This window comes from Cornus florida, unplaced genomic scaffold, assembly GCF_030987335.1.
Source record: "Cornus florida cultivar Cherokee Brave unplaced genomic scaffold, ASM3098733v1 CherokeeBrave_3.0.0_Hap2_Chr02, whole genome shotgun sequence".
Classification (NCBI taxonomy): domain Eukaryota; kingdom Viridiplantae; phylum Streptophyta; class Magnoliopsida; order Cornales; family Cornaceae; genus Cornus; species Cornus florida.
In genome coordinates this window covers 7,285,472-7,312,929 of record NW_026775572.1, presented here as the reverse complement: position 1 = coordinate 7,312,929, position 27,458 = coordinate 7,285,472, and the positions used below count along the sequence as shown (strand labels likewise).

The window sequence follows — 27,458 nt, the reverse complement described above, 5'->3', positions numbered from 1 at the left end:
CCTAATGTCCTTAAATGCAACTTTTTAATAGTTTAGGGGGGCACTTGTTAAATGAGGGGGGTTTTGTGTAATTCGCTTATCAAGGAGGTTATATATGCACTTTACCCTATATTTTTTTAAAGTTGGTAACTAGTGTGGACTACTTTACGTACCGTGCCACTTGACCAAGCAGCTAAATTCAGATAGAATTTTGGTTCTCTCTAGCTTACCCAAGACCGACTTTATTAACCAATGTGAGTGTCATTGAGCAGTAGTAGTTGTTACGGTTAATTTTCTTTGTTTGCTTTCATGGCCCAAGACCACTATGAGTTCAGCCACCCTGACAAAATTACTCAAACTGAGCCGCCCACACCTTTTCCTAACACACAACTGCACAAACATGAAAGAAGTCATGAAGTTCCATGCCCATTTCATCACAAATGGCCTTTCCAATGACACCCTTTTCCTCAGCACTGTCCTATCCTTCACTGCACTCTCTCCTGCTGGGAATTTAGCTTATGCCCACTTAGTTTTCAACCACTTAGATGCTCCAAATTTGTTCATGTTCAATACTATGATCAGAGGTTATGCTTCTAGTTGTGATCCTATACAAGCCATCTCTCTTTACATTCGACTGTTTCGATCCGGGCTCTTTCCCAATAACTATACCTTCCCTTTTGTCATCAAAGCTTCATCCCATATTACAGACTCCACGTGTGGACATGCCATCCATGGTTCTGTTATTAAATTCGGACACTTATTGGATCTTCATATATCGAATTCACTATTACACATGTATGCTAGTTTTGGGTTCTCGAAAGAGATTGTTAAGTTGTTTGATGAAATGCCTGAACCAGACGTGGTGTCATGGAATGTTGTCATTGATGATTATGCTCAATGTGGATGTCTTGGTGAGGTTCTATACGCATTTGATAGGATGTGGAATTCTGGGGTTGAACCCAATTCAGTCACTCTGCTCGGTCTTCTCTCTGCCTGCTCAAAAATGGGTAATTTGCATATTGGGAGGTTGATTCATTTGTATATAATAAAGAATGATATTCATGTTGGTGAAAATCTAGGAAATGGGTTGCTTGATATGTATGCAAAATTCGGAGATATTGATTCAGCTGAGAAATTGTTCAAGAGGATGCCTGTGAAGACGGTGTTTTCGTGGACCTCAATGATAGATTGTTTCATACAGAAAGGTGAATTAGAAAGTGCCAGTGTGATTTTCAATCAGATGCCTGAGAAGGATACAACTTCTTGGAATGTGATGCTTAATGGGTTCATGGTGGCAGGCAATATGAATTCTGCGGAAGAAATTTTCAAAGCCATTCCTGATAGGGATTTGGTTTCATGGAACAGCATGATCGTTGGTTGTGCTCAGAACAAGAAATATGTAAAAGCCCTGGAATTCTTTAGAGAAATGCTGTTTTCAGGAGTTAAGCCGGATCGAATAACGCTGGTTAGTGTGTTCTCTCTATGCTGGTTTACAGGTGCATTGGAACTTGGTGAGTCCGCTCATGCTTGTGTGGAGAAACAGAACATAAAAGGGGAAGAAGTTGAGGTAGCTTTGTTGGACATGTACTCCAAGTGTGGGGCTCCTGAGAAAGCTCTGAGAGTTTTTAATGGCATTCTAAGAAAGTCTGTGCTGGCTTGGAGTGCCATGATAGTTGGATTAGCCATGAATGGTCTTGCAAATGAAGCACTCCACTTCTTCCATCAAATGCAAATTGCAGGAACAAAACCGAATGAGGTCACTTTCATTGGTGTCCTATGTGCATGCAGTTATGCGGGGCTAGTTGAAGAAGGTAAATGGTTCTTCAATGCAATGGACCAGATTTATGGCATCAAACCAAGGGCCGAGCACTTTGGTTGCATGGTCGATGTTCTGGGACGTGCTGGGCTGTTGAAGGAAGCAGAGATCTTTATTCAGAATTTGCCGGTTAAAGTCGACGCTAGTGTCTGGGGAGCTCTACTCGGTGCGTGTAGAATGCACGGTGAAGTTCAAATGGGTGAAAAAGTGGCAAGAATACTGAAGGAAATGGATGCAACTCATTCAGGTCAATATGTACTTCTCTCCAACATTTACGCTGCGGAAAACAGATGGTTAGATGCAGAAAAGGTGAGGAAGGAGATGAAAGCTTCTGGAGTGCAGAAAAAGCCAGGTTTCAGCTTGATTGAGCTGAAAGGGGATATGCACCAGTTCTTGGCCGGGAATACTTATGCCGGAAACAGAAATAAATACGCCATGGAAGTGGAGATCACTGAGAGAATATAGAAACACTAACATACCAAAACCTAGCTTCTTGATAAGAATGCATCCTGGGTTGATTATGATGAACTTAAGCCACGACACCATTATAAGAAATTTTACCTTTCGTGGGGTGTGTTCATTGTATGGAATTAAGGTTGTGTATAATGACCGTCCAGTGGTGCAAACAAAGAAATTCAACTGATTAACAACAAATGAGACAAAGATATTGTTGAAAGATAGAGCTTGAAATTCAAGTAGAGCTGTGTGAGCTGGCTTCTTTACTTCTTGATAATACAAAATCTCTGAATTTGTTTCTAAGTTGACAACAGTTCAATATATAATATATCTCTGGGATAAAATGGCTTTTAAAAGTTGTGGATATTGTTGGCTTTTTCCAATTTTCTTTTCTCATGGCTTTTTTCTCCCCCTCCCCTTTTCAGTGGCAATTACAATGTGCTTTCCTCCAACCATCTGAATTTGAGATTGAGAGGCTGCTACTTGTATTCGGAGATGGCATCCACTGTTGCTATTATAGAGAAGCTTGGATGCTTGGGCAAGCTGGCTTCACGTATAAGAGCAGATCATCCTCAAGTCAGTCAATTTCAGAGAATGCACCAGGTTTAAACTTCTTGCAAAGTGATTCTGCAGCTGCTTCTACTCTTGCTCGATCCTGCAGCCAATTTTGCAAAGGATTTTATTATATATGCGTGTGTGTGTGTGTGCACGCGCGCTTAATGACTTACAAAACCATTAGTCATCCTTGTGCAACCATTCTTATACCTTGCCTTCAAAACTAATCACGAGATGCCCACTTCTGGATTTGCGATAACAACCTTGATGTTTAAAAAAGAATAAAATAATTAGAAGAAAGAACAAACTAAATGTGTCTGACAACCAAAAAAAAATTCTAAAAAAGACTTACCAATGTAAAGATCTGGGAATTCAAGACAAAGTTTTGATAGAGGTTGAGTAGTTTCTAGCTGCAATAAGTGGGGCGCATATAACAATTAGATGATACCACTAAACATAAGAAGATATTACATGATTATCCAACCAAAGCATTACAAGCCACCCCTCGTTAAAAGAAGAAGAAGAAGAAGAGAAAAAAAAAAAAAAAAAAGCATTCATCAGATATCAATAATATGCAGTATCTGCACTGTTCTGCTATCTTGTAGAATTTTCAAAATTCCCAGGTCTTGACATCTTAAATAAAATCTTGACTGGTTTCCTTTCCCCACAAAAGTTGTGTGTGTAAAAAGGAATTCAAGTAAAACAAGAAAAAAAACGGATAAAAAGTCAAAACAGCCAGTTGCATCAAAGAATGACAAGCAAAGAGGATCATTGCTGTAGATTACACCATGCGGACTGGTATTTCCAATGTTAGTTAAAACTTCCTTCAAATTGTAATTTCAGACAAAGAGGACAAGTTCCCTCAATAACCTAAGATAACGCTCCATGTGTAAATATAAACTAAAGAACAAAGATGTAACCAAGAATCAAAAGGCATTCTGCCTTAAGATTTACACCTCCCCTTCTAGGGTATGCTACACCTAATACTTTCACCTTTTTAAGACTTGTGCCTATGACTGGGACAATTACTTTATCAGACAGGACCAAGCATAGAGCAGCAGAAACAACATACAGGATCAAGCCAGACTAAACCCAGTACAAATCGTTTGACACACAAAGGCCAATAATAGCACATAGATCTATGTGCCAAGAATTATATATGTACACCAGCCACATAAAAAATGTTTTCCGTCACACGCAGTCCGAATTGAAGTTAACAGGTCAGATGAATGAGTTTGCCACCAAAACATTAGAGAACCCAAACCACAAGGGAAAACTAAGGAAAAGGTAAAGAAAAAAGCATTGTCCAAATTCATAGAGGGTATACCAAGTGTAAGCAGACATGGGGTGACAATTATATGCAAACAGAAATTCTTCATGCTAGCAGACTTAAAATCACAAAACAACAAAAAGAAGTTAGAAATTGACAGGACAGTAACTTGGACACATACATCTGAAAGAGTTGTTGTCAAGTGCTTTGATACAAATGATTCTGCCTGTACTAGCACACCACTACTACATCTTGATAGTTCAATCAGACAATCCCACTGCCTGTCCAGCTCGGTAACATTTGTTGCGGTAAGAACTATTACATTTAAACACTTGATCTACAGGAGAAAAAAATTGGATTGTCAGTAATTCACAAATTATAATTTCACTTCATAAATCAGTCTCAAACACACACACATGCAGCACGTAAGAAAGAGCTCTAGAGGAAAGAATAAAGATTTAGATCATTCACACTTGAAATAACTATGCTGGAAATCAGTGATGGTGAAGGCAGTCATTCCTCATCTTTTGAATTCTACAGCAATTAACAAATATTCTATGAGAAAGTAAAGGACAGCATTGCTTACAGACAGGTTCAAAATAGCTTTGTCGACCGATAGGATCTATTTTCATTGGTGAGTATCTTAACTCAACAAACCTCAATCTCCTCTACATGGTAGGTGAACCAGATCTGTTTTCATGAATATCCCAATTCTAATTTTAGTTTGACTATGTTGAAGGATTTAAATATTGAAGTTAAACCCTCTATACAACTTAAGCTTTTAGAGTAAATGGTTGTTAACATGGTATCAAAGCCAAACCAAGCTTTTGATTCGGTGTCACACCAAGCACCCATCTAGGTCATTACTGGGCCCTCCTGCCGTTAGGGGAGACGGGTAGACAGGGTGCTCCGATTGCAACGAGAGCGTTGCGAGTCCGGGGTGGGAATAGTTTAAGCTAGTGGAATATAGAGGGATCTTGTCCCACATCGGATCCGGATGAGAAAGGACTTGGGCATATATGGGCGGGTATGCAGTATTACCCAACTGCTTAAGTTTTTGGGTTAGAAGACAAGTGTCCAACCCGTTACAAATAGTATCAGAGCTGGCAAGTTCTTGTGGTCGAACCTTACCGTCACCCTGATAATTAAAATTGAAACACGTGTTGGACCAAAAAGAAGGCCACACACGAGGGAGCGTATTGAAGGATTTAAATATGGGTTAATTTCACTAACACTCCCTTAGGTTTGGCCAAATATCACATTGAAACACCTTTCGAAAATTATTATCACTCACATTACAAATGTTTGTTCCGTTTTTCACTCACACCCCAAAAGTTACTTTTCAGAGGTGTCAGACCACTTTTTATATGTTAAATGACATTACTACCCTTTTGACTATGTGTTGACTTAAAAAAGAGTTGAAATGACTTAAAAACCCTTTCCCACTTTATAAATTTACAACTATTATTATTATTATTATTATTATTATTATTATTATTATATGGGGAAGATAAACTTGTCCCTATATTTTATGGACAAAAATAATCATATTGGTATGTGACACATCATAAAAAATATGGGTATTAGTGTAATTTTAATACCTAAGCCTCATCCTACACCCTAATCACACCAAATCGTTTCTCTCTCCTAAGCCCCTAAATCACAAACTCCATCGTCTCTTTCCTAGGTTACTAGCAGTCGGTTATAGGGTTTTGGTGGTGGTGGTGGTCTGCTATGGGAATGGTGGCGGTGGTTGTGGTGTGGGGTGGGGTGAGGTGACTAAAAGAAAGGCAGGAGCATAAGCTGACATGGACATGTGAGACTACATAAGCTTTATTGATGTGCTAGGTTTTGATGCGGCAGCGGTTGTAGGGGTGAGTGATGGTTATGTGGATGGTTAGCTGTTGATTTTGCTAGTGGTTGTGGAGATTGGTGGTTCATTTGCCGAAATCGATTTGCAGCTGCAGTGACGATCTGCAACGACAGTGGCGACGGTGAATGCTTGCGGCTATGATTTGCAAAACCTATAACACCGGCAGTGAAGTTCTGCGGCGATGGCAGCAACAATCTTCCGTTCAAGCACTTCACCGTCGAACCATGCACAGCTTTGCTAAGTGAAGGAGAAGGCTCCTGACCATATCGCTGACAAGCTCACTGGTCCGGAAGTGATGATAAATTGGGCCAGAGTTGGGGAAACTTCATCCTCTCTTCATGATCGAAGGCCTCTCGAGCGGTTCACTGTTGTTGATTGTTGTTGGGTTTGTAGATTTGGGGGAAAAAGCTTCAAAATCTGGTATGGGAGGGAAAGGAGGCGACACGAGATATATATATATACATATTTGTCTTGTGTGAATCGAAACAACAGGAGAAGAAAGGTGTCGGTGACCGATGAGGCGATGAGGACTTCGTAGGTTGGCCGGATAGTGTATCGATAAACCCTTCTTGTGAGGTATTAACTATGTGAACTTCCTTCCCTTATTTGAGCCGGTCAACAATGGTGATCCTTTCTGCACATGCATCAAACTTGTAAAAGTACATTGGAGTTGCGAATGGAATATGCATAAATATGGTGGTAGGGGTAAAATGGCCATTTTGGTTACTTAATATTTTGGAATAAATAGAATTAAAATATTAGGGGCAAAGTTGTCTTTTTACATGTTTTTAACGGTGTTAGTGACGAAAAAGTAAAATTGGACCAAAGTGAAAATAATTTTCGAAATGTGATATTTGACCAAACATGAGGGGGTGTCAGTGAAATTAACCCTTTAAATATTAACGTTACACTCTCTCAAACAACTTTAGCTTTAGAGTAGATGATGGTTAACAGACTAGAACTTGCTAAATGTATGTTGTTGTTCATGTAACAAGTTAACTCCATTAAGTAAGGATGAAAAAGGAGAGTTGGAAGAGAGAAGTTTGTGGATAACAGAGACCATAATAAAACTTTCCTTTCCAGAAAGATCTAAAAGCTTGATAAGTCACATTTTAATTCCATGCCCTACTGAGTAAGGAGGGTAATCAATCTCAATAATATTCGATAATCATCGAAAGGTGACTTCTCAATGTATCAACACACATATATATAAGCATCAAATTAGAACCCTAATAAAATTCTAACTACTAAAAATAAAACCCTAAAATACTAAAATATCCTAAAATTAGAGCATTACTGAAAAACAATAAACGAAAATCAACACTAATTATCTATCCTTGTCCCAGCTCCAAAAAGCTAGTGCATCAAAGCAAACGTTAGGAAAAAATCAAGTTTTTTTTTTTTTTCCTTTCCAAGTAATTACAGTAATCAAATTTTCAGTTCATAATACAATTAAATGCTCCTCCAGAGTTTTCAGCAGAAAAAGCCAAATTGAAATTCCTGCAACTTGATTAGACTATTATGAAATGCACGACAGAGTATAATAACTTCAAAAAGACTTTCGAAATCACCCAAAAGAATAAATAAATAAAATCACCATATGTCGGATTCTTAAAACATACCAAAGGCACAGGCAACATTTCATGATGCAGTAATTCAGTGATACCCTCTGGTAACTGAGCCATCTGAAACAAACAATACAAAGAAAGAAGAAAGATTAGATCAATTCCAAGTTGTATAACTCAAAACCATAGCATATTGTGCTAAATGGGGTTGGGCCTGAAGGCCCTGAATGATATATAATTACAAATAACATATTATACACACACACACACACATATATATGAAGTTGGACCTTGATTACCCAAGAACAGCTGGAATCCAGGTCTGACATGTGTTTTCTAGCCTATATATATTTATATGGAATTGGACCCTGGTTGCCCAAGAACAGCTGGAATCCAGGTCTGCCAAGTGTTTTCTAGCCTAGCTCCGAGCAGGACATGCTATATAAACTATGTGATGGCATAAAGCCATCCTTCCATAATAAAGCACAAGTATCTTATTACAGAAAGCATATTTCAGCCAACTGAGATGCATTGTACAATCAAAATAAAATAAATTTCACAGCCAACTCTTTGACATCATATTACCAACTCTTTTGACATATTACCTCATTCCGATCCCCAGTGCATTTGTCACCTATAAGATGCCTAAGATATTCTTCAAATTCTTCATCAGGAGCCTGAAATAGACAATCGAATATATACGGAATGCAGTTAGTACTACCAACATCCAATTTAGAACAACCGATACATTTAATTATATCGTTGAATATCACCAACTACTGGCCAATTTGGCTGTTTAAAAAGATTCACAAGTTTAAATCTCTTCCTCTAGTAATATCAGTAGAGTAGGAGAACCGATTAAGTCTCAATAAAAGAAGGAATTTTAACATGCATCATTAAAGAAAGAAAAACAATTTAATCTAGACATAAGCCTCAACTATAATATAGCACAAGGGAATTTTAACATGCATCATTAAAGAAAGAAAAACAATTTAATCTAGACATAAGCCTCAACTATAATATAGCACAAGGGAAGTATCTCTTCAATATATACGCACCAAACGAACCCCAAATGCTTTAGCAACTCCTGCTACAGTAACATCTGACTGTAATGGGCCAACCCCTCCATATATAAAAACCTGAAATGACCAGCTCAAGTTTGGTCCACAAAAAGCATCAGAGATTACACACACAAAAGGCAGTGATTCAATTAATCACAGGAAATAGCTTTTTCACAATAGAGCTCTAAAACAAACTGTAAAGGTTTACCATATCTTTTGTAGACTTCTGCCGTTCAACTTCTTCAGCTACAGAATCTATCTGAATTTGGAAAAAAAACAAATTGGAACTGTAATAAGAAAGTCAAAAAATGAAAACTAAAAACTTCTTCCAAATCCATCGACATTTAGAGAAACAAAATGCTTATGATTATTTAGCAGGATATTCGGTCACAGTTTATTGACACATTTCCATATAAATATTTCAAATAAAATTTGACTAGTTTGGTAAGCAACATAAATACTTGTTGAAGAAACTAATCTGGAAAAAGAAAGATAATGTGAGTGTGTGTATTCGTAACTTTTGCCATGCCCAGGCAAATGGGAGAATGAGATATATATACCCAATATGATGTAGTCCAAAGCCCCAAAACATCAATAGTAATTTTAGAATGTAGAGGAGATTCAATTTTCATCATCTGATTTTTTTTTCTCAAAACCAAGAATCAGTAAAAATCTATTGCATTAACAAACAACTACTGGTGAAATGCAGCCAAATATTTTGTGGGGAGGCAAAGATCCTGATTGATTAAATCATTTAAATAAATCCAACGAAAAGAGTTGTATTACCTAGACAAAGCTATACTACCTCAAATTACCAAAAATAGCTGTGTCAAAAAATTATTGTTTGGTAACTTACATCATTTCGAACGACAGCAATTTGTGATACCACCCAACCTATAGAATGGAGCTTTCTACACAAGCTTGGTCCCAATTGATCCTCAACGGTGCCAAACCTGAGCTATGGAATCAATAGAAAAATATCAGATACTTGATTGACAATGAATGACAACGTAATATAATGTGTAAATTTGGAGGACTATCTTCCCATAAGGAATTAATGAACTTCAAAAAGATGCACATTGCATCGAATGTTTTGACTTTCTGCTGCTATGTCAGGCAACCTCACTCAGATTATGTTCAACACCCACAACTGTGTGTGGCTTAGAATTGCTGAAGTCACACATCAAACACCTAACTTACATGTCACATTCTAATATCCATTCCCACGTCCATGTTAAATAAGTCAACAGAATGAATTTCAATGTAAAAAGGAAATAACCACATAGAAAGAAAGTCAAAGTGCTAAACTGAAATCATTGTCATCATTGTCAAACAAACTGTTAACTGACGATTACAGGATTAGCCAAAGAACATTGAAATAATGAAACATTAGCCCACAAGTACCAAGGTTATATATAGCATTGCTTAATAAAAAAACTATAACAGAAACACAAAAATCATTGACCGAGTGCTCAAAATTACATGAAACCAACAGAAAATAGAAGACAAGAATCAGACAAATGAAATAGTAGAAAAACGATGCAAGTACTTGAGAGTCATACTCTAAGGGCTCGTTTGGCAACCATTTCTGTTTTGCTTTTCTATTTTCATCCGATACAGAAACAACGTTTTTTTTATGGAGTGTGTTCATTTGTGATTGGAAGCATGTTTGGTAAAGTAAAATTTGTTGCAAGATTTTTCGAAGCAAAAACATGAAAATATGTACGGTAGCAAGATTGAGTACCAAAATGGCTAGTTAAAAAAAGCCTGCAACATGTTTTTTGGTACTGTTCACCGCTACAGTGCTTTGCTACAGTACGAAAACATTAGGCAACACCAATTTTTTGTTTCCTGTCTGGGCCTCTTTTTGTTTCAGCAACAAATGCGGTAGCAGCGGTACTATTCAAGTGGCAACAACGTAACCAAACATGTTGTGATTTTAGTTTCTCTACAATACACCACCTGCAACACAAAACACGCAACAAAAATGGTTGCGAAATAGGCCACAAGTCATGTAACTTCATCCCAAATTAGTTTTGGATGGCCTATCTGTCTCTTTACCTTCTAAGAAAAATGTAAACTAATCTTCCTGACTAATATGGGAATGGGACTTGTAACTTTTAAATATAAAGAAAAACAGTGTTTGTTTCATACAAAAAGATATAAGGCCATGACATATGTGATGAATGTGTTCTTGTATGCATACAGATATGTATAATTGTATATGCATTGTAAACACATAAATTGATGACCCTTCTCATTTAATAACCACTGGTACCTTTTGTTCTATGTTCTATAAATATGAACAAACTTTTTAAAAAGTCTATATGACATGTACTTAGATTTTTTTTTTTTTTTTCCACACTAAAATAAAGTCATGTCCAAAAACCAAGATTTATTTCTCACAAGTTAAGACTGTTCAAGAAAGGCCAATAATTTAGGGGGATAAAAACAAGAAAGGCCAGTAATTTGTCTGAAATTATGAATTTTACTTCAAGTTATGAACACATCCAAAATGAGTTGGACACTTCTCTGGAAGTGTTCAAGAAGTGCCTCACTTCTCTGGAAGTGTTCGATAGGTGCCTGCAATTTGTCTGAAATTAAGTATTTTTCCTTTAAGTTATGGACACATCCAAAATGAGCTGAACATTCTCTGGGAGTGTTCAATAAGTGACCCTGTCCAACAAAAATACAACTCCTCTTTAGAAGTGTACTTGCTTCCAAGGCTACAATAAACTTGAAAGCTTAATGAAGCGCTCATTCAAGTGGTACTCAGTAAAGCAGAAGTGGCTTAAATCAGTGTAGTCCAACCCCATATTTTGGGGATTAAAGCTAGTTTATATCAAGTTGAATTGAGTAGAAGGAAATGGCTTAGTGAACGTAAACCAGCATGGAGCTCATTTCCATAAACCCAATGTAATAAACAAGGAACATGGTGAATCTCATCCTTGCAAGTGAAAAGAGTACATCGCAAAAATTTTAAATAACCACAGAACAAATGAACCAGGAAAAATAAACTAGCATGGAGGCTATTCCTAATAAAGGTGCAATAACAAGGAGCTTACAGAATCTCATCTCCCACAGCAATGACTGAGGCTGTGAGCATGTGATTTTGCCGCAAATTTACATTTTCAAGGTCATTGCTAACACGTCCACAGACAGGAGGAGAAAACTTCTTTGCTCTCCCTGCTCTTTCTAATCTTCCGTCTGGTAACAGATATGCAGGTTGAAAATTTTCTTTGCTGTTGGCAGACTTGCTGATGCACAATAATGCATTTGGGACTGTGTCATGTATGCTACCAATTGAAGTGTAACTGTGAACAAAAAGAATAACAAAAATCAAAATGTTTAATGTGAATCAACATGTAGAACCCAGTACGACTTAAAAAGGAACTGAGCAAAATATATCTTTTCACCAGGGATCAGACAAGTACACCTCAAAAGTGTATCCTACATCGATAATGACAAAATTGAACAATCAAGCACAAGAACTTTTCAAACCATCCAGAAGAGAAATACCCTTGATCATAAAGACTGCAGTAGTGAACCTTGCAAGTCAAAAGAAAGGCCCAAACATCTCTGTCAAAACAACAAATTAACCCTTCAGATTCCCCAAAGAAAAAAACCAAGTGAACAAAAACAAATTTTAAACTCTATAAGCACCATTATGCCTACATGGAAAGAATAAGTAATCTAAAAGAAATGGTTGCAAACAACACTGCAGTGACTGTAGTGGCATTGGATGCTGGATGCAATCATAGTGGAATATTAGCAACTATTCTATTTCTACTTCATTTATCATTATTATAAGCAACTAAAGGCAAGATTCAAGGGGTTTAAGAAGTCAGGAAAATCAGCGCCAACAAGAAACTTCACAAACTGGTCGAAAAACCTTATATGATAGCTCAGGAAAAGATTACCTCCAGCCACAGAGGAAAACACACAGTAAAAGGCAAGGATGATGTTTCCTCTAGCCAAGCGGAAAAGGGGAAAAATAAATGAAGAAAGAGAAAAGAAACTATCTTGTGAAAAATAGATCTTAAATTCCAAAAAAAGGTCATTAAAGTTCCCCGAAAGTGCAAGAAGCCCAACGTCTAATTCCATCACATCCACTCTGTAACAGGCTGCTGGTTGTGCAGTATGCACACCCCTAAGTTCTTGTAGAAAAAGGGAAAATATATGAGCAAAGCTTTTTATCTTCTCCTTTGCGTAGAGTAATTAGGTACAAGGGTCATGAATGTTGATATTCACCCCCTTTATCCACAATATTCCTTTTTAGTAGTATTTATTTTCTTATCTCCAAAAAAAGGGAAAAAAACACCATCACTGGGTATTTCAAAGGATTACAAATTATAAGAATCTGAACTGAAAATTTTAGGCTTCACTTGTATCTAATTGCACGTCGTTTTTACTTTTTGTATCACAATTAAAAGCCTAATTGCTATATCAAAATTTTAAAACCTCTATTGATGTTAAGTATTTACTGGCATAAATTAGCAGCACTAAATACTAAATTGTATTTGTTTGATAAAATATCCAATGTTTCAGCTCTTAATTTGCTCAAATTACTAAATGAATGATTTAAAAATGACAAAAAAGAAAAGAAAAGATATTAGTGGATCTGCAACAATCAACTAAAAGTGTAAATGGCAGTTATTTTTCTTTTTATTTTCTACACTTCCTAGGTAAGGAATGAGCAACTTCGCTCCCAAGTCCTTGCTGTTTGCATTTTATAACAAAGAAAAAAGGCATAATTAGTGTTCTAAATAAATGCTAATGTGAAAATCTTATGGTACATGAAGAGAGACCTGTATGACCAATCCAAGATAGGATTCACTCTCATGAACGGTGGCCATCCAGGTGAACTAGGGGAGAATTGTTCTTGGCCTACCTGGAAGATGATGATCAGATAAAATGGTAAACTTTCATTCCTTTTAAGCCTTAAAGGGCATTTATGAAGCATTTGAAAGAAAATCTAATTGGTACAGAAACTTAAATTGCACTTGTATACCGCAGTAGGATCACCAATTCGGACACCAAGAAAGATAACTCTTATTGGCTGAGTTCTAAGGAGAGCCTCCAAACCAGATTTGAAATCTTGGCGAATGATATCCATTTGCATATGATAACTGCTCAAATGGTAATAGATTAAATCAATGTGCCAGAAGTATCAAAATATCAAGTAGTATAATTCTTATAATCACATTATTACACACGAGTACTGGAACCGAAAGGGGAAAAATCAAAACTTAAAAGAAAAACAGAATAGTAAAGAAAGAAAATAGCTTCTCTCACGTAGACGACGTTTCATAAGTGAAGGAGTTTATTTCAGGGAAGGCAGAAGGGCTCTCAAAATATATTGTCCGTATTGGAAATGTGAATTCACGGTCAGTGAGATCCCCATTGGAGTGACTTTGTTCCCTTTTATGCAAAGCATAGCCAGCCCTAAGCAGGTGTAACAAAACCTGCAAATCCAAGTACATTGTCAAAGACCAATGAAAAACAAACTATTAAGAGGTTACTCTTAACACGTATAAGAAACTTACAGTTGAATCCTTTCCTCCATTGAAGCTAAAAGCAACTTCTTCAATACTGTTGATGGAAACGACGTCAGTGCTTACAGACTTTCACAATAAAATGGATAAGGACAATGAAAATTATCGTCATGCGGTTCAAAAGAACAAGATAAAATAAAGCACTTATTGAGTATTACCATAATGACATTACATGCTAACGGCTCAAAAGAACAAGATACAAGTAGAGCAGATATTAACTGTATTTTTTCCTTTAAATGGTGTGATATATCCTAACAGCGTGACTATAAACAAATATAAGTATGCAATCTGACGTAAAACCTGTACTATATTACTCGGCTCAACTCAACTTTTTACTCGGCATGAGAGAACTAGCATTATATTACTCGGTTCAACTCAACTCTTTTTTTTTTTGGTATGTGGCTCAACTTCACTAGACTTGGCTCCAACTACTAGGGATTGAATACAAAGATCCATCTTCACTAGTTTACTCCTTGTAATTCCGAGTCTCACCCGATAGACAATGACTCAGCCGAGTCATCACTGTAATTCAAAGCTTCTAGACGAAGAAGTGACACATTACAAGAAGTTAACAAGGTTACATTGTCTCATCCCATATATTGAGAAAACTTGCACGTCTTGCTCAAGACAACACCGTTATGCAAGTCATGAAGAGTTGTGTGAGGAGTCAGCGAAACATATCATAATACCTCAATGACAGGCAATGAGAGATCAGCTCAATTATGCAGCATCCAAAACCCAACAAATTCAGGTGGATCTTCTACATAATCCTATCCAAGAAAGTCCGTTGCTTTCTCAGCTACTCAAATCCAAATAAAAGTTCCCCTACTCACCCAAAGCTTCATACACCATTTCTCCTCCGAGCATCAAGTACCAAATACTTGGTTCTTTATGTTTGATACTCTGGTATCTTTAACAAATTCAAATTATATTAACATGATTGTGCATATACTGTAAATCTATTGTAGATCTAAATGTTCTATGCTGTTAGATCTACACCAATGCATTTTTTATTTTGTTTAAAAGCAAATAAAATATATGATGCACGGGCAGCTCGACTGGTAAGGCCCTTGGGGGTACTCCCCTTAGGTTGGTGGTTCGAGTCTCTCTAAAGGTGAGACGTGGGTTTAAATGATACAGAATGAAAGATCCCACTGAATTGAATTGGGTCCATGAATCTAACAAATAGTGAGAATTCTTGATTTCTCTCAATATCTCTCTCAATTCGAAAATCCAAGATTTGAATTGACGTCCTTTCATTGATTCCTCATAAATTGCAATGATTTATCCTACAGATTTTATTTCAATTGGAATTTGGTTATTCACCATGTACGAGGATCCCCGCTACGCATCCATGGCTGAATGGTTAAAGCGCCCACCCCCCCCCCCCCCCCCCCCCCCCCCCCTTACCATTAGCAAGAACTTGCTTCAGTTGCATATCATAAGGAATTCGAACAACTGCTTCAAAAACAGTATCCAGAAGTACCGCTTGCGGAACTTCAATATCCACGGGCTTATTAGCTAAATGTGGTTTGTAGGTAAGCGAGTGCATCCAAAGTTTGCAAACCATCCAAGAGTTCAAGGGTGGGTTGATTCATCATTACCCAAAAAAAAAAAATAACACAAAACAAACGCATGTTTTGTGTCTTCAAAAGTATGATAGATTTGTTAAGTTTCAAAATATAACTAATGAATGATGTGTCTTTTGGTATTAAGTCCCTACTTCTCAAAGGGAGGTTAGGGGTTCAAGCCTCAATGGAGGCATGGGTGTGTGAGTACCAACTAAAAAATAATAAAAAATGATGCGTCTTTTGGTAATTGTTTTCACAGAAATTCATGTAATGCATAATAACTTTCTTTGATTCTTGCATAAAATGCATTAACACATGTTTTCTTTACTAATCAAAGTAGGTAGCACAAGCCAACTGCAATAAACTAAATTATTATGTCAGAGAAACAAACGAACCATAGCAACAACTAATGGGATTTCAAACTGACTAGCATCTGAACCGCAATATACTAGAATAGGAACTCACTGGAAATTGCACAATGATTGGATAGCCTCAAGGGAGCTTTGACACTTTACTAGTATCGCAGTATCTTACTAGTATCATATATTTAATTGCTACTTTATACTTTCTATTCTATGTCTTTTTGAAGAATCGTCGTTTTTATTAATAAATTTATGTTCAATCTAAATTTATAGTAACCGTAGTGAATGACATTAACAACAAAAACTAGAAGAAACTTGGAAAATTTCATAATATCAGTGCAAAAATGTGCAAGTAATGTGAGTCATTTATAGTAATTGTAGTGATAATAACACTTAACAAAAATCATAATAATAACAACAAAAACTAGAAGTAACTTGGAAAAATTCACAATATCAGTGCAAAAATATGCAAGTAATGTGAGTCATATAACTACTAGACTATCAAAACTTATTAGGAAACACTCAATTTTAAGTATATTATTCACATCGAATAGACACAAAACAAGAAATCATCCAATCCTCTTGGCATCTAACCACCTAGTAGGAGTGAAACAAACGGTTGAAATTACATAAACTAGAATTCAGCACCATACTAAATTATCAACCAAATATATATATATATATTTGAAGAAGAAAGGCCATTACCAAGAGCTATTCATAGAATTAAGGTGCTGTATACAGTGAACTGGGTAAAAGCTGAAAACCTAAAATCTGGCTTTTCCATTTACACAAAGTAACAGCCTTAGACCCAAGCTTTCCTTCTCACACCCAGGCCGATATTTACCATTACACCAAACAAAGGTTACTAATAGATACCATCAAATTATATACTCAATTTCTAGCCAATGAACTCAACTTCTTATTTCATGAAAATAGAAAAGAAAAAGGAACAAAAGAATAAATCTACTAAAGAAAGAAGGAATAATGATCTTCCCTAAAGTAATCCACCTATAACACATTTTAATAGATGCAATGATGGTTTGTTGAGTGTCTGGTCCATGGATAGCTAGTTGGTCATAGATCAAAGCACTCCAACTCAGGAAGAGTTTTAACTGCCAAAAATTTGAACAGAATGTGACTTTGAAGATGTTGTCAAGTAAGTAGTTTAGGAAGATGTTAACATTTAATCAGAAGTTCCACAAGCAAAGTAAAGTAATTTTGATTTGATTCCAAGATAAGCCATTGTTGACCAATCTCCTGTTAATAATGGCATCCTGGATCAGTGTTTTCTTCGTTGCTGAGTAGCTTTTGTTAGTTCTAGCTACTCTATGTTATAAATTGTACTTTTCCTGTCCTCTTTATCCCTTATTTATTTTTGCTTATTTTTTACAATTTTGTTTTCCACAAAAGGATATAGTAAGATCCATAAATAAATTCAAGAATTTAACATACAAATGTGTCATGGAAAGATTAACAAGAGAAGGCCTGAGGTAGACAAATACTCCCTCTATTATGTTACTGACATTTCCATAAAAGTCCTTGAACAATATATCTACAACCCTGTTATATTTCACACCGGGCGAAATGCCAGTGACACGTGTCAAAACATTCACAACGAAGCACAAAATGCAGCACTTAAGACAAAACTAGTGAAAACTACAATCCGTATACATACAAGGATACTCAGAATTCTTCCCGGCATCCACATCTAACAATCTTTATCCCCCTAACAGTCATAAACTGACTTGAAGATTAATTCACAGAATCTTCAATGATTAAGGACACCCAAATCATATCACTGTGAGAACCTTTACCAACATGAACTTTAAGGCAGGGAAAAAAAAAATGTCAAATCATAGTGGATAAGGAACTGCACATGCGTGTACTGATTTTAACTCTCAAGTTTCATAAAATTCCAATCCTGCAACAATATCATGAAAAAGAACCAAATAATCAAATAAACCATTGAGACCAATATGACTAAAATCAACTCATTAAATTGACAAAGTGGCATACACACAATGACTTTAATTTTTGAGTTCATGAATCTCCAGAACCATAACAATGGAATAAAAAATAAAAAAATGCCCCAAAATCAAACAAACCTAAGAGCCCCATTGAATAAATAAATATATATATATATCCCTACTTTTGGGGGATAAGTTTGGGACGCATGAAAATTAAGGCCCAACTGAAACTAAAACTGAAAAGCAAAGATAATTGGATTGAGGTAAAAGTACGTGCATGCACTGATTTTTCACTCCCAACCCTCAAATCTCCGAACCCCATATTTGTGCCACAAAGAAACACAAAAGGAAAGAAAAAGAAAATAATATAATTAGTGATATAAATTTATATAACGAAAACAAAGCATTCTTGATAATCAAAACCATACGAGAACATAACCGAAGAAAAAAAAACAAACAAGATTGAACTCACGAGTACAGGGCAAGTGCTCTTTGGATGACATAGATGGCGTTTTTGTACTTGGTTTTCAGCCTTCGATCATCACATTCTCTGATTGCTTCTTCGATCTCCATCTACATATATATATATATAATATAATATAATATAATATATGCAAGAAAGATAAAAATAAAGAAAATGGGGTTGCGTAAATTGAAGATTATATTCAGTTCGTTGCAAGTTCGCAGTGAAATTCACCTGTCAAACAGTTTCAAGCACTGAGGTCGGAGGGCTCGGAAATGGAGGAATATCTTTTTCTCTTTTTTTCCGTTCTTTCTTCTGTTTTTGGGTTTTGTCTTTGGCCTTTATCGTAACAGCCTTTTCTGATGCGAGTCCAACAACGTGGTCTTTAGATGCCACATAAAACATATCATTTATACGTTAAGCAAAAACGGTCTTTCACCTTGACCATAAATAAATAAATAGAATTTTATATTTCGATTACATATCTATTTTTTAATACTACGTATTCTACAAATATATTTAAAGTTGAAATAAAAAAATAAAAGCACCATAACTATGGTGTTAAGCGTTAGCATGACATCTTAAAAATGTCGATAATTATTTAACATTTATTTACTCATAATTTTAAGGGTATTCATACAATGAAATATAAAGAAAACTAAAAACAATGAAATATGAGAAACGAATGAGAGTGAAAAATGGATTGCGCAATTCAAGGGCATTCACGTTAGGCTTGATTTCTTCTTCTTTTTTTATGTTTTTTTTTTTTTTAAGAATTCACGTTAGGCTTGATCTTGCACCAGATAATGTCCACCTCAACACAGCCTTGCAACACAATGTCTATTGTCTAATCCTGTTGTCAGGTATCTGTGTGAATGTGTGTGTGTATAATTGGTAAATTATTATTATTATTATTATTATTTGATGGAGACGACCTGATCCAAGAGCACCAATCTATTGTGTCATCTCGGAAACTTCATTAAAAAGAAAAGAAGAAAAAGGGCTGTTAAGAATAATCAAACGAGGGTTCACCGTGTTTGACCAACAGACTTTTATTCAGTAAAGTCACTCACGGCTCAGGCATTCGTAACCCAAATAGCTTATCAGTAATAGTATAACTATGCAGAATTTAAATATTGAGAATTTAAATATCAGTATACTTTTCTTCTCCCTCTTCGTTTTTTTTTTTTTTTGGTACAAAATAATAACACAGAGGTTATATTCATCCACCATCTTTTTACTCCCAACATCTCAAATATGCCATTCAATATTCTTTTTCCTATTCGTCTTGGATGACTTTATCAGACCAAGTCTTTTTTTCTCGAATTCTTTCTGCCTCACTTTGGTTGAACCATTCTACCATAAGCTTGGGGTCCTAGAAACACATTATGTATGATATCAACATGGAACCTTTTTGGGTGTGGGTGTGGGTGTGGGTGTGTGCGTGTGTGTATATTATTATCGCAAGAAACTTACAAGGACCCATTACGAGAACTTGTGGCACCTAGTTCAGTCACAACTTGTGGCTCACAAGAAAACAAGAACAAGAGGAGAGTCCAATTTATCTTTCGGCTGTGCATTACTTGAAACAGGAAACCCTTGTGACAAAAAGGAACTTACACAACCTTTGATCACATACAAAATGAGACGCAAGTCTAAAACCACCCAAACTACAAAGCCATATGCAATGCTGGTTTCAAACTTCTGCACAACTCTTTCGTGGTATAACATAAATTCTGCAGTGCATGATGGAAGCTGATTGCCCACTTAGAACTGACAACTGTCAGAAAATCATTCTATAAATCTGGAATAATCAATCTACTCTACATCTTAACAGGTTAAATACAATTACACAAATGTTTACCTGTATATGGGAAGTGGGAACAATACAAAGTTAATGAGAGTCTAAAATGCACTAGAAGCTAGATCAAATTGTCAGTGAGGCTCCTCTTGTTTATGCAATCAAGAAAAAGAGAACAGACTACACTCTTAATTATCATTCTATAAATCTGGAGGTTTGCCTCTTAGTCATAAGCATCCACAAATGTAACTGCACAATGTCACTGCGGCTTAATTTTCACTCCAATTCAGTCATAGAGGCCTTCTTCATACCAAATATCAACCAAAAAATCCACCATCTCCTGCAGACACCATAAATAACTGAACAAATCAGTATCATACTGAGAGTGAGATAGACAATAGACGTTGATATTTAAGATTACATACAGCTAATGGTATTGGCTGGTGAAAAGCTTCAGTAGATAAAAGCAGATCCTCATAAGCTGTGGTCCAGCTGCAAGAGAAGACTATAAGGTCACTCTTCGATGGAAACAAAACATTATTAAAAGTTCATACAATTGTAATATGGAAAATTATCATATAACTATATCCTCAATGGTGTGCATATCAATGACCCCATCTTACGGGAAAATTCTCAGTTCGGTTTTAGCATAACCTTCTTACTGATATTTTGCTTCCTCATGCCTAAATGATTTTTTTTCCCTTTCTTTTCTCTCTACCAGTCTCGAAACTGACCTAGGGCTTGACAGTTCAGACCATTTTTTTTTTCCCTGCTGAGGAACAGGTTGGTCGAGGAGTCATAGGAAAAAATAGAAGGGGAATACTATTAAAATGCTTAAATGATTAAAAGAGACCCTCATGAGGGTTTACATAGGAAATATAACCTAAGAAATTATGGAAACTAAATATTTGAATTTCCAATCATGCAAATATACTCAGCTATCCTATTATAGTCTTGCACAAATTTCACATTAATTAAACCTGTTTTACTTACAAATAAAATACACCATAGGATTCAGTATATCTAACAACTGTTATACAACTCCCACTAATATTTCCTATAATCCACCTCAAACTCATGGGAATTCAGAAAAACCTCTATTAGTTTACCTTAGGTTGACCCCAAGTAAATAAATAATGTCCATGTTAAGGAAATTGAATATACAATTTCCATATTCTACTAGCTATCCTCCATGTTATTTTATTGGTAGTATTTATTTTCCTTAATTACTATAAAAGAAAAAAAAAAAAATCACTCTTTTATGGAATCTAATTTTTTTTGAACCATTGATTTTGTCATTTCATTTTCCTCATGAAGTGAGAGTGAATCATTACTGTTTTTTGTTGAATTAAACTGAAGATGAGGGGACTAAAAGTACACGATACACATTGTGTTTTTAGTAACTCAACTCAACCAAGACTTTTTTCCAGCAATTTGGATTCCATTATATGAACATGTTTCATCATTCCACTCTATCCAGATTCCAGGGCCATAAACTCCATTAAAATTACCCTTAAATTCAGGCCTGGCTTATAGCTTAGGATGTAAGCTTCGCCCAAAATGGATTTCAGGCTTATCAAGTCATCCAAGCTCAACTCAGTCCAAGCTAAAAGGCGGCTGAATAAAAATATTTGGGCCCAATGAGCTTGCTTCAGGGTTAATCTGGGCCGAACTTGTATATTTGGTTTCCATGTTTAAGGAAATTGTTAAAAACATGAATTACCAAGTATGAGAAAACGAGTTCAAGCAATCACTTTGTGCAAAATGATCTTAAAATTAGGTTTGAACTTTGTGCAAGATGATGTTAAAATTAGGTTTGACTCCTAGCAGTACCAGCAATGAGCTTTTATTCAATTGCTAATTGTCTCATATATTAACCCTCACAAAGTTTTCTTACAATCACACAAAATAAGTTTCAATAAAGCTCCCATTCTTCATTTTCTATAAGTCAAAATTATAATCCATAATCCTAGCCTTTCTAAATGGATATAAATGAATTCATTCACTGTATTATATTCTGTTCAGATTTTCTTCGAGCAACCGACTACTCCTGCCTCATATACACTTCCCAGTTGGTCAAACACATTTAATATTCTTGCCAGATATCAGAGTATTCACTAAATAGTCTAGGAACCTAAAGAAAATTGAAATTATAGTAGATTTCCATGCACATAAAAAATAAATAATTTGACCATTATAAGCAACACTGAAAGCATCATTGTGCAAATCACAAATATGCTAGTAAAATTCAGAAAAATAGAAATGAAGCATTTACCTCACAATTGGTTCTCTAGGCATTATCAGCGATCTTTGAGATCGATCACCAATCCACGCCCTTCTCCTCTCATGCCAATCTATTTCAGCTGCATGGCAAGGCCAATTCATGCTATTAAAAAAATAAAAATAAAAATTACCTGCTTATTTTTTTAATGGTACAACAAGAATTATGAGAAAAAAAGAAACGAAAAAAAACAGCAAGAGGCAGAAATTATGCGCTAGATATAATGGCCACGGCAAAGGTTCTAAAAATTGTAGCATTGTCATGTCAGACACAATAATATAAATAAATTCTCGAAAGAAGGATCTAAAACCCGAGTTTGACTAAGATAATATATCCTTCTATGGAAGGAAGAATATCATGTTAAACACCACCTACTTTAAAAGTTTAAGCTATAAGAGAGTGTAACTTAATAATTTATAACTGTGTGGCCTAATTTCGGTCCAACATGTGCATCAAGAACAAGCTATAAGGTTTGACTCAGGACCTTCCACTGCAATGATACCATGTTAACTACCATCCACTTTAAAAGCTTAAGCTATTAGAGAAGGTTTAAAAACTTTAACTTAATTATTTATACCTCTAACACACCTCTCGGCGTCAATACATTGTTATTGCTTAATTATCATTGTGTGAAACAAATGAAACTATAATCTGCTCTCAATGTCCTGCAGTTTTGTTCAAGGAACTTTATGCATATTGGCCTCTAGCAACACAAAACGAGGATTTAACATAAACAGTACTACGGCAGAGTTTATACGACAATCCAAGAAAGAAAAAAGTCAAACAAGGTTTCCAGCTCTCGCTTAGAAATGTTTATGCCCAAAATTGCCTTCAACCAGACTTGACACCAGAAGTTCTTGCTCGTCCATAAAAAATAAGAACTGCAGATGTTTCTAATCGGTAATTAGCTAAAAGTTTGATCCAGCAACAACAAACTGCTGGTTGACTTTTAAGAGCTGCCTAGGAAATCCAGATGTAGGACAGTCAACTGTGTAAAAAACAAGCAAACCAGCTGGACCAGACAACTTTGGAGCACCAACATTCATCACAAACTTTCTGCACTGTATCATAGAGCAATAGAATACTTCATCATCATCCTTGCAATAAAATACTCCTTCAAACTAACTTTTATCAGTGCTTTAAACAGCTAAAGCACCAATTTCGACCATGTAAAAGAATTGGCTGGTTCAGACTGACAATTCTGCAAATGACCTTCTACAAAATTAAACCAAATTATCAACTATGTTTTCCTTACTTGCAAAATATATTACAAAGCAAAAACTGATGAAATGTCTGCTAAATTTACCATATCATTCATGGCTGTAGATATATCGAAAAGAAACATTAAATATGATAAACGGTATATTTGAGTTGCAATATAATCTTTTACATGTTTACTTTGAATATTGACAGTTATAGGCAGTAACTATACTCCAGGATTGCTTAATAACTTACCAACACATATTATAAATTTGGAGTTCACGTGTCAAACACTCAACAATTAATTAAGTTTGAATACACTCAACAATTAATTAAGTTTGAATAATCGTACCGAACTAAATTATGCTTCAAGGTTTCATAACTATCAATAACCCTTTTGATCATGATTAGAAACTAGCAAGAGTTGCAAAGACAATCAGTGTGCTCCAACTTCCAAGTACAAATTTATAAACAACATAAATTAGTGAATCCATGGTGATGAAATAAAGTTTATAAGAGAGACAAACAAAATTTATAAACGACATAAAATAGTGTATCCATGGGGATCAAATAAAGTTTATAAGAGAGACAAACCATGGTTTATATAAGAATTGTGAACATCTTTTTCAGTGGAGCTCTTGTTTTCATTGACATTTTTAGAACACCTTGAAGGCTGCCTTTCATGGAAATGACAATTCTTTCCATTGATATCCATCTTGTCCATAAATGAACATTGCCTTTCCTTGCACCACATCCACATGAAAGGAAATATTAAGAGGTAGTTCTTTTGTAAGAAACAACACAACCACATAGCTAGTAATTTACAACGCAGGAAAAGATGCAATCTCAGGCAATCAAATGAAATGTTTTGGTGCAGCCATCCATTAAAGATTGACAAAAACTGAAATCAACAAATCAAAACAAAAAACATTCTCAAAATTCATAAATCAAGCTTGTTATGAAAAATAGCCAACTAGTTCCATGTTATCTCTGGATATTACCCTTTAATGCATAATAATTTTTATCCGGCACAAATTTAGTTGAACTTGTGCTCCACTTCGAGTATGTTGTGATACACTGATCAGAAAACCTGAAGAAACCTAATTTGTGGTTGTGTGTTAAATCAACAAGAAAAAGAGTCCAGCTACCTCCAGGGGCTTCTGAAATATCAAATACAGTATGGTTTTGGGCCAAATATATGGGGTCAAATGCACGAATCTTTTTTCAGCACCCCGCTATACTAGGATCCCATCTCATGATAAACTCTGATATTTTCATAGCAACACCTACTCGCTTTTTGGCCTTCCCTTGGATCTTTGACCATCTTGAATTTGAACCATATATTCTCAGTGGGGTGGTAAGTCCTTATTGGAGGGGTGACCAAATCAAGAAATATGATTTTCCCCCACCCGCAACGGTGCAGTGCCATAGAGAAATCAGCCACTGCTTTGATCTGTATTTCAGACTAAAAATTCACTAAACCAATAAAGAAGACAGTTATCAATTCCTAAACCTAGAGTTGACTTTCTGTACTTCTTGCATCAAACTACTACCCGAAATCATAGACTGTGTGTGTATATGTATATATCATCACAAGTACCCAGCATTTTTTCGAAAATCCCCTACTTTAATATCGAAAACCTAAAACCTTTTATATACACAAACCTCAACACTTTAATTCATTCAAATTATACTTCTTGCACAAACAACTACCGACCCAAAATCATAGATGCCTGTGTGTGTGTGTGTGTGTGTATGTGTATATATAATCACAAGTACCCATCATTTTTCTAAAATCCCCAACTTTAGTATCTTAAACCTAAAACCTTTTATATACACAAACCTCAACTCTTTAATTCATTCAAATTACAGGTCATTGAATATAATGAGACGCTGGATTCTTCAAGTAATAATATATCATTTACGAGTACTAAAATACATATTCTTTGTCTATGCATCGAATTACTATCAACCCAGTGAACATAAAAGAGCCACGAGCATCAACTACGCAGAAAAATCTATGAAGAAAATAATAAAAGACACCAAAGAAAGAACCACACCAATCTGATACCAAACTAAAAACATAAACTACAGAAACCCATTAAATTGCACGAAAGTAAACCACAAAATTTCATTTTAAGCTAAACCAATTTAAAGAAATTCAAGAAAAGTAACAATTCGGATGCAAGAAAAAGAAAAGGAGATTGAGTCTACTACATACCTTTGTTTCAATTCCGAACTGGGTAACTGTGGATTCTGAGAGGGTTGAGCCAAGTTTGGACTTCATATGACAATATTTGGTTCTAAGATTTAAGATGGTTTTTTTTCTTTTTTGGCAAGAAAGGTGATATGATGGAGATTTTGAAGATTGTTTAGTGTTTACTAGAAAGATATTGATTGACCACGATATGCCCAAATTCCAAACTATACAGTCGAGTCCGGTTAAGAATGCCCACGTTATTGTCTCCTATTTTGCTAGTCACACCCAATTTTTATAATCGTATTTAATTACCTACAGGGACGGAGCCAACGAAGACCTAAGGGGGCACGTACCCCATGAGTTGGTCAGCAATCTACAATATATGTGGTAATTTTAAAAAAAAATTCCATATGTATGAAAAAATTTATATAGTGCCCCCTCAAAATTTGTAGTTCATAAAATTATATTCTTATTTTTTATTTTACTCTTCACATTTCTTAAATTTTCTTAGTAGAAAAAGTCAAATTTTTCTTCCTCAGTTGAAACTTTTTAACTATTTCCTTCTTTCATTTTTATTTCCTTTTATATTTTAATAATTTTCTTCTTCTTTGTCTTTTTGAATTTTATACTTGTTATATATATGTGTGTGTATTCCGTATTGTTTTTTTTTTTTTTTTGTTTGGCAGTGTGCCCCCTCACTTGAAATCCTGACTCGTCATATGCTTCGTTTGGTAAGATAAAATTAACTATAAAATATTAAAATATTTCAAATATTTCGTCAGGTAGAATTAACTAGAAAAAAAAAAAACAGAAAAGAGAAAAATTATAAACCTTTTTAGAGTTTGAATAGAAGGAAAAACAAAAACCAAAAAAAAAAAAAAAAAAAAAGACAAAATTTTGTTTTCCGCTGCCTATTTTTTCCCAAAAATTTTCATAACACGCGAAAATATTATTTTCCCTTTTATTTGACTTTTCTATTTTATTCAACTAACTTGTTTGTATTTATTTTGGGGGAACTATTTCTTTTGTCAAGGAGTATTTTTATGAAACAGTTTTTTTTTCTTTCAATAAAATATGATATGTTTATCTTTTTTATAATTCACCAACTCTTAACCCTTGATAGACATAAATGGTGATTAATAACGAAAAAAATAAAATATCTAATGTGGAAGTTTAAAATAAAAGAAAAAAATATTAATATTTCTTTAATTATGTCTAATTGCCTTATTTTATTATATATATATTTTTTATCATCAATTGCACAATTAAATTTTAACTAATATAAGGATTGTTTTGGTAAGTGGCTTTCTTTTCATTTTCATTTTACCCAACTTAACAAAATCATATTTTCTCGTAATTTTTTTGAAAAACTTTCATACTAACAAAATGCATAGTAGAAACTTAATTTTCTTTTCTTTCACTTTCACTTTCTATCGTAAATTTCTATCTAACCTATAACTTTTCTCACACAAAACACAGGAAA

At 35.1% G+C, this 27,458-nt stretch overlaps 3 protein-coding genes across 5 annotated transcripts; 1 reads left to right on the top strand and 2 right to left on the bottom strand.

The window, feature by feature from the left end:
• Positions 1-220: 220 nt before the first annotated feature.
• LOC132293379 (pentatricopeptide repeat-containing protein At2g29760, chloroplastic-like) lies at positions 221-2,562 on the top strand. Its single transcript, XM_059790834.1, has one exon. It carries the CDS (start codon positions 305-307, stop codon positions 2,258-2,260), a length of 1,956 nt encoding a protein of 651 aa, XP_059646817.1. The 5' UTR covers positions 221-304; the 3' UTR covers positions 2,261-2,562.
• LOC132293380 (uncharacterized) lies at positions 2,413-18,884 on the bottom strand. Of its 2 annotated transcripts, none has more exons than XM_059790836.1 (17): positions 18,728-18,884; positions 18,503-18,603; positions 14,122-14,167; positions 13,871-14,040; positions 13,587-13,704; positions 13,384-13,466; positions 12,095-12,154; positions 11,641-11,889; positions 9,432-9,528; positions 8,784-8,834; positions 8,573-8,653; positions 8,120-8,191; positions 7,572-7,634; positions 4,258-4,413; positions 3,159-3,216; positions 2,980-3,069; positions 2,413-2,906 (listed from the first exon to the last, which is right to left on the bottom strand). In XM_059790836.1, the coding sequence occupies exons 2-16, from the start codon at positions 18,601-18,603 to the stop codon at positions 3,011-3,013; spliced, it is 1,464 nt and encodes a 487-aa protein (XP_059646819.1). In that variant the 5' UTR covers positions 18,728-18,884; the 3' UTR covers positions 2,413-2,906; positions 2,980-3,010. The 2 variants fall into 2 exon arrangements, with proteins under 2 accessions (XP_059646819.1, XP_059646818.1); XM_059790835.1 differs by having other exon boundaries at positions 3,017-3,069.
• Positions 18,885-20,252: 1,368 nt separating this feature from the next.
• LOC132293378 (uncharacterized) lies at positions 20,253-26,236 on the bottom strand. Of its 2 annotated transcripts, none has more exons than XM_059790832.1 (5): positions 25,997-26,236; positions 24,370-24,517; positions 22,570-22,657; positions 20,720-20,786; positions 20,253-20,634 (listed from the first exon to the last, which is right to left on the bottom strand). In XM_059790832.1, exons 1-5 carry the CDS (start codon positions 26,060-26,062, stop codon positions 20,581-20,583), a joined length of 423 nt encoding a protein of 140 aa, XP_059646815.1. In that variant the 5' UTR covers positions 26,063-26,236; the 3' UTR covers positions 20,253-20,580. The 2 variants fall into 2 exon arrangements, with proteins under 2 accessions (XP_059646815.1, XP_059646816.1); XM_059790833.1 differs by having other exon boundaries at positions 24,370-24,512; positions 25,997-26,234.
• Between the last annotated feature and the right edge of the window lie 1,222 nt (positions 26,237-27,458).

Excerpts from the sequence above, each read along its gene's own strand:
- LOC132293379 (XM_059790834.1), top strand. The coding sequence starts at position 305 with ATGAGTTCAGCCACCCTGACAAAATTACTCAAACTGAGCCGCCCACAC.
- LOC132293380 (XM_059790835.1), bottom strand. The coding sequence starts at position 18,603 with ATGGAGATCGAAGAAGCAATCAGAGAATGTGATGATCGAAGGCTGAAA. Across the intron at positions 8,654-8,783 it reads AGAAGTCTACAAAAGATATG|GTTTTTATATATGGAGGGGT; the intron begins GTAAACCTTTAC and ends TGGTCATTTCAG. Across the intron at positions 8,192-8,572 it reads AAGCATTTGGGGTTCGTTTG|GCTCCTGATGAAGAATTTGA; the intron begins GTGCGTATATAT and ends TGTCTATTTCAG.
- LOC132293378 (XM_059790832.1), bottom strand. The coding sequence starts at position 26,062 with ATGAAGTCCAAACTTGGCTCAACCCTCTCAGAATCCACAGTTACCCAG. Across the intron at positions 20,787-22,569 it reads CCTAGAGAACCAATTGTGAG|CTGGACCACAGCTTATGAGG; the intron begins GTAAATGCTTCA and ends CTTCTCTTGCAG. Across the intron at positions 20,635-20,719 it reads ACCAGCCAATACCATTAGCT|GAGATGGTGGATTTTTTGGT; the intron begins GTATGTAATCTT and ends TGGTGTCTGCAG.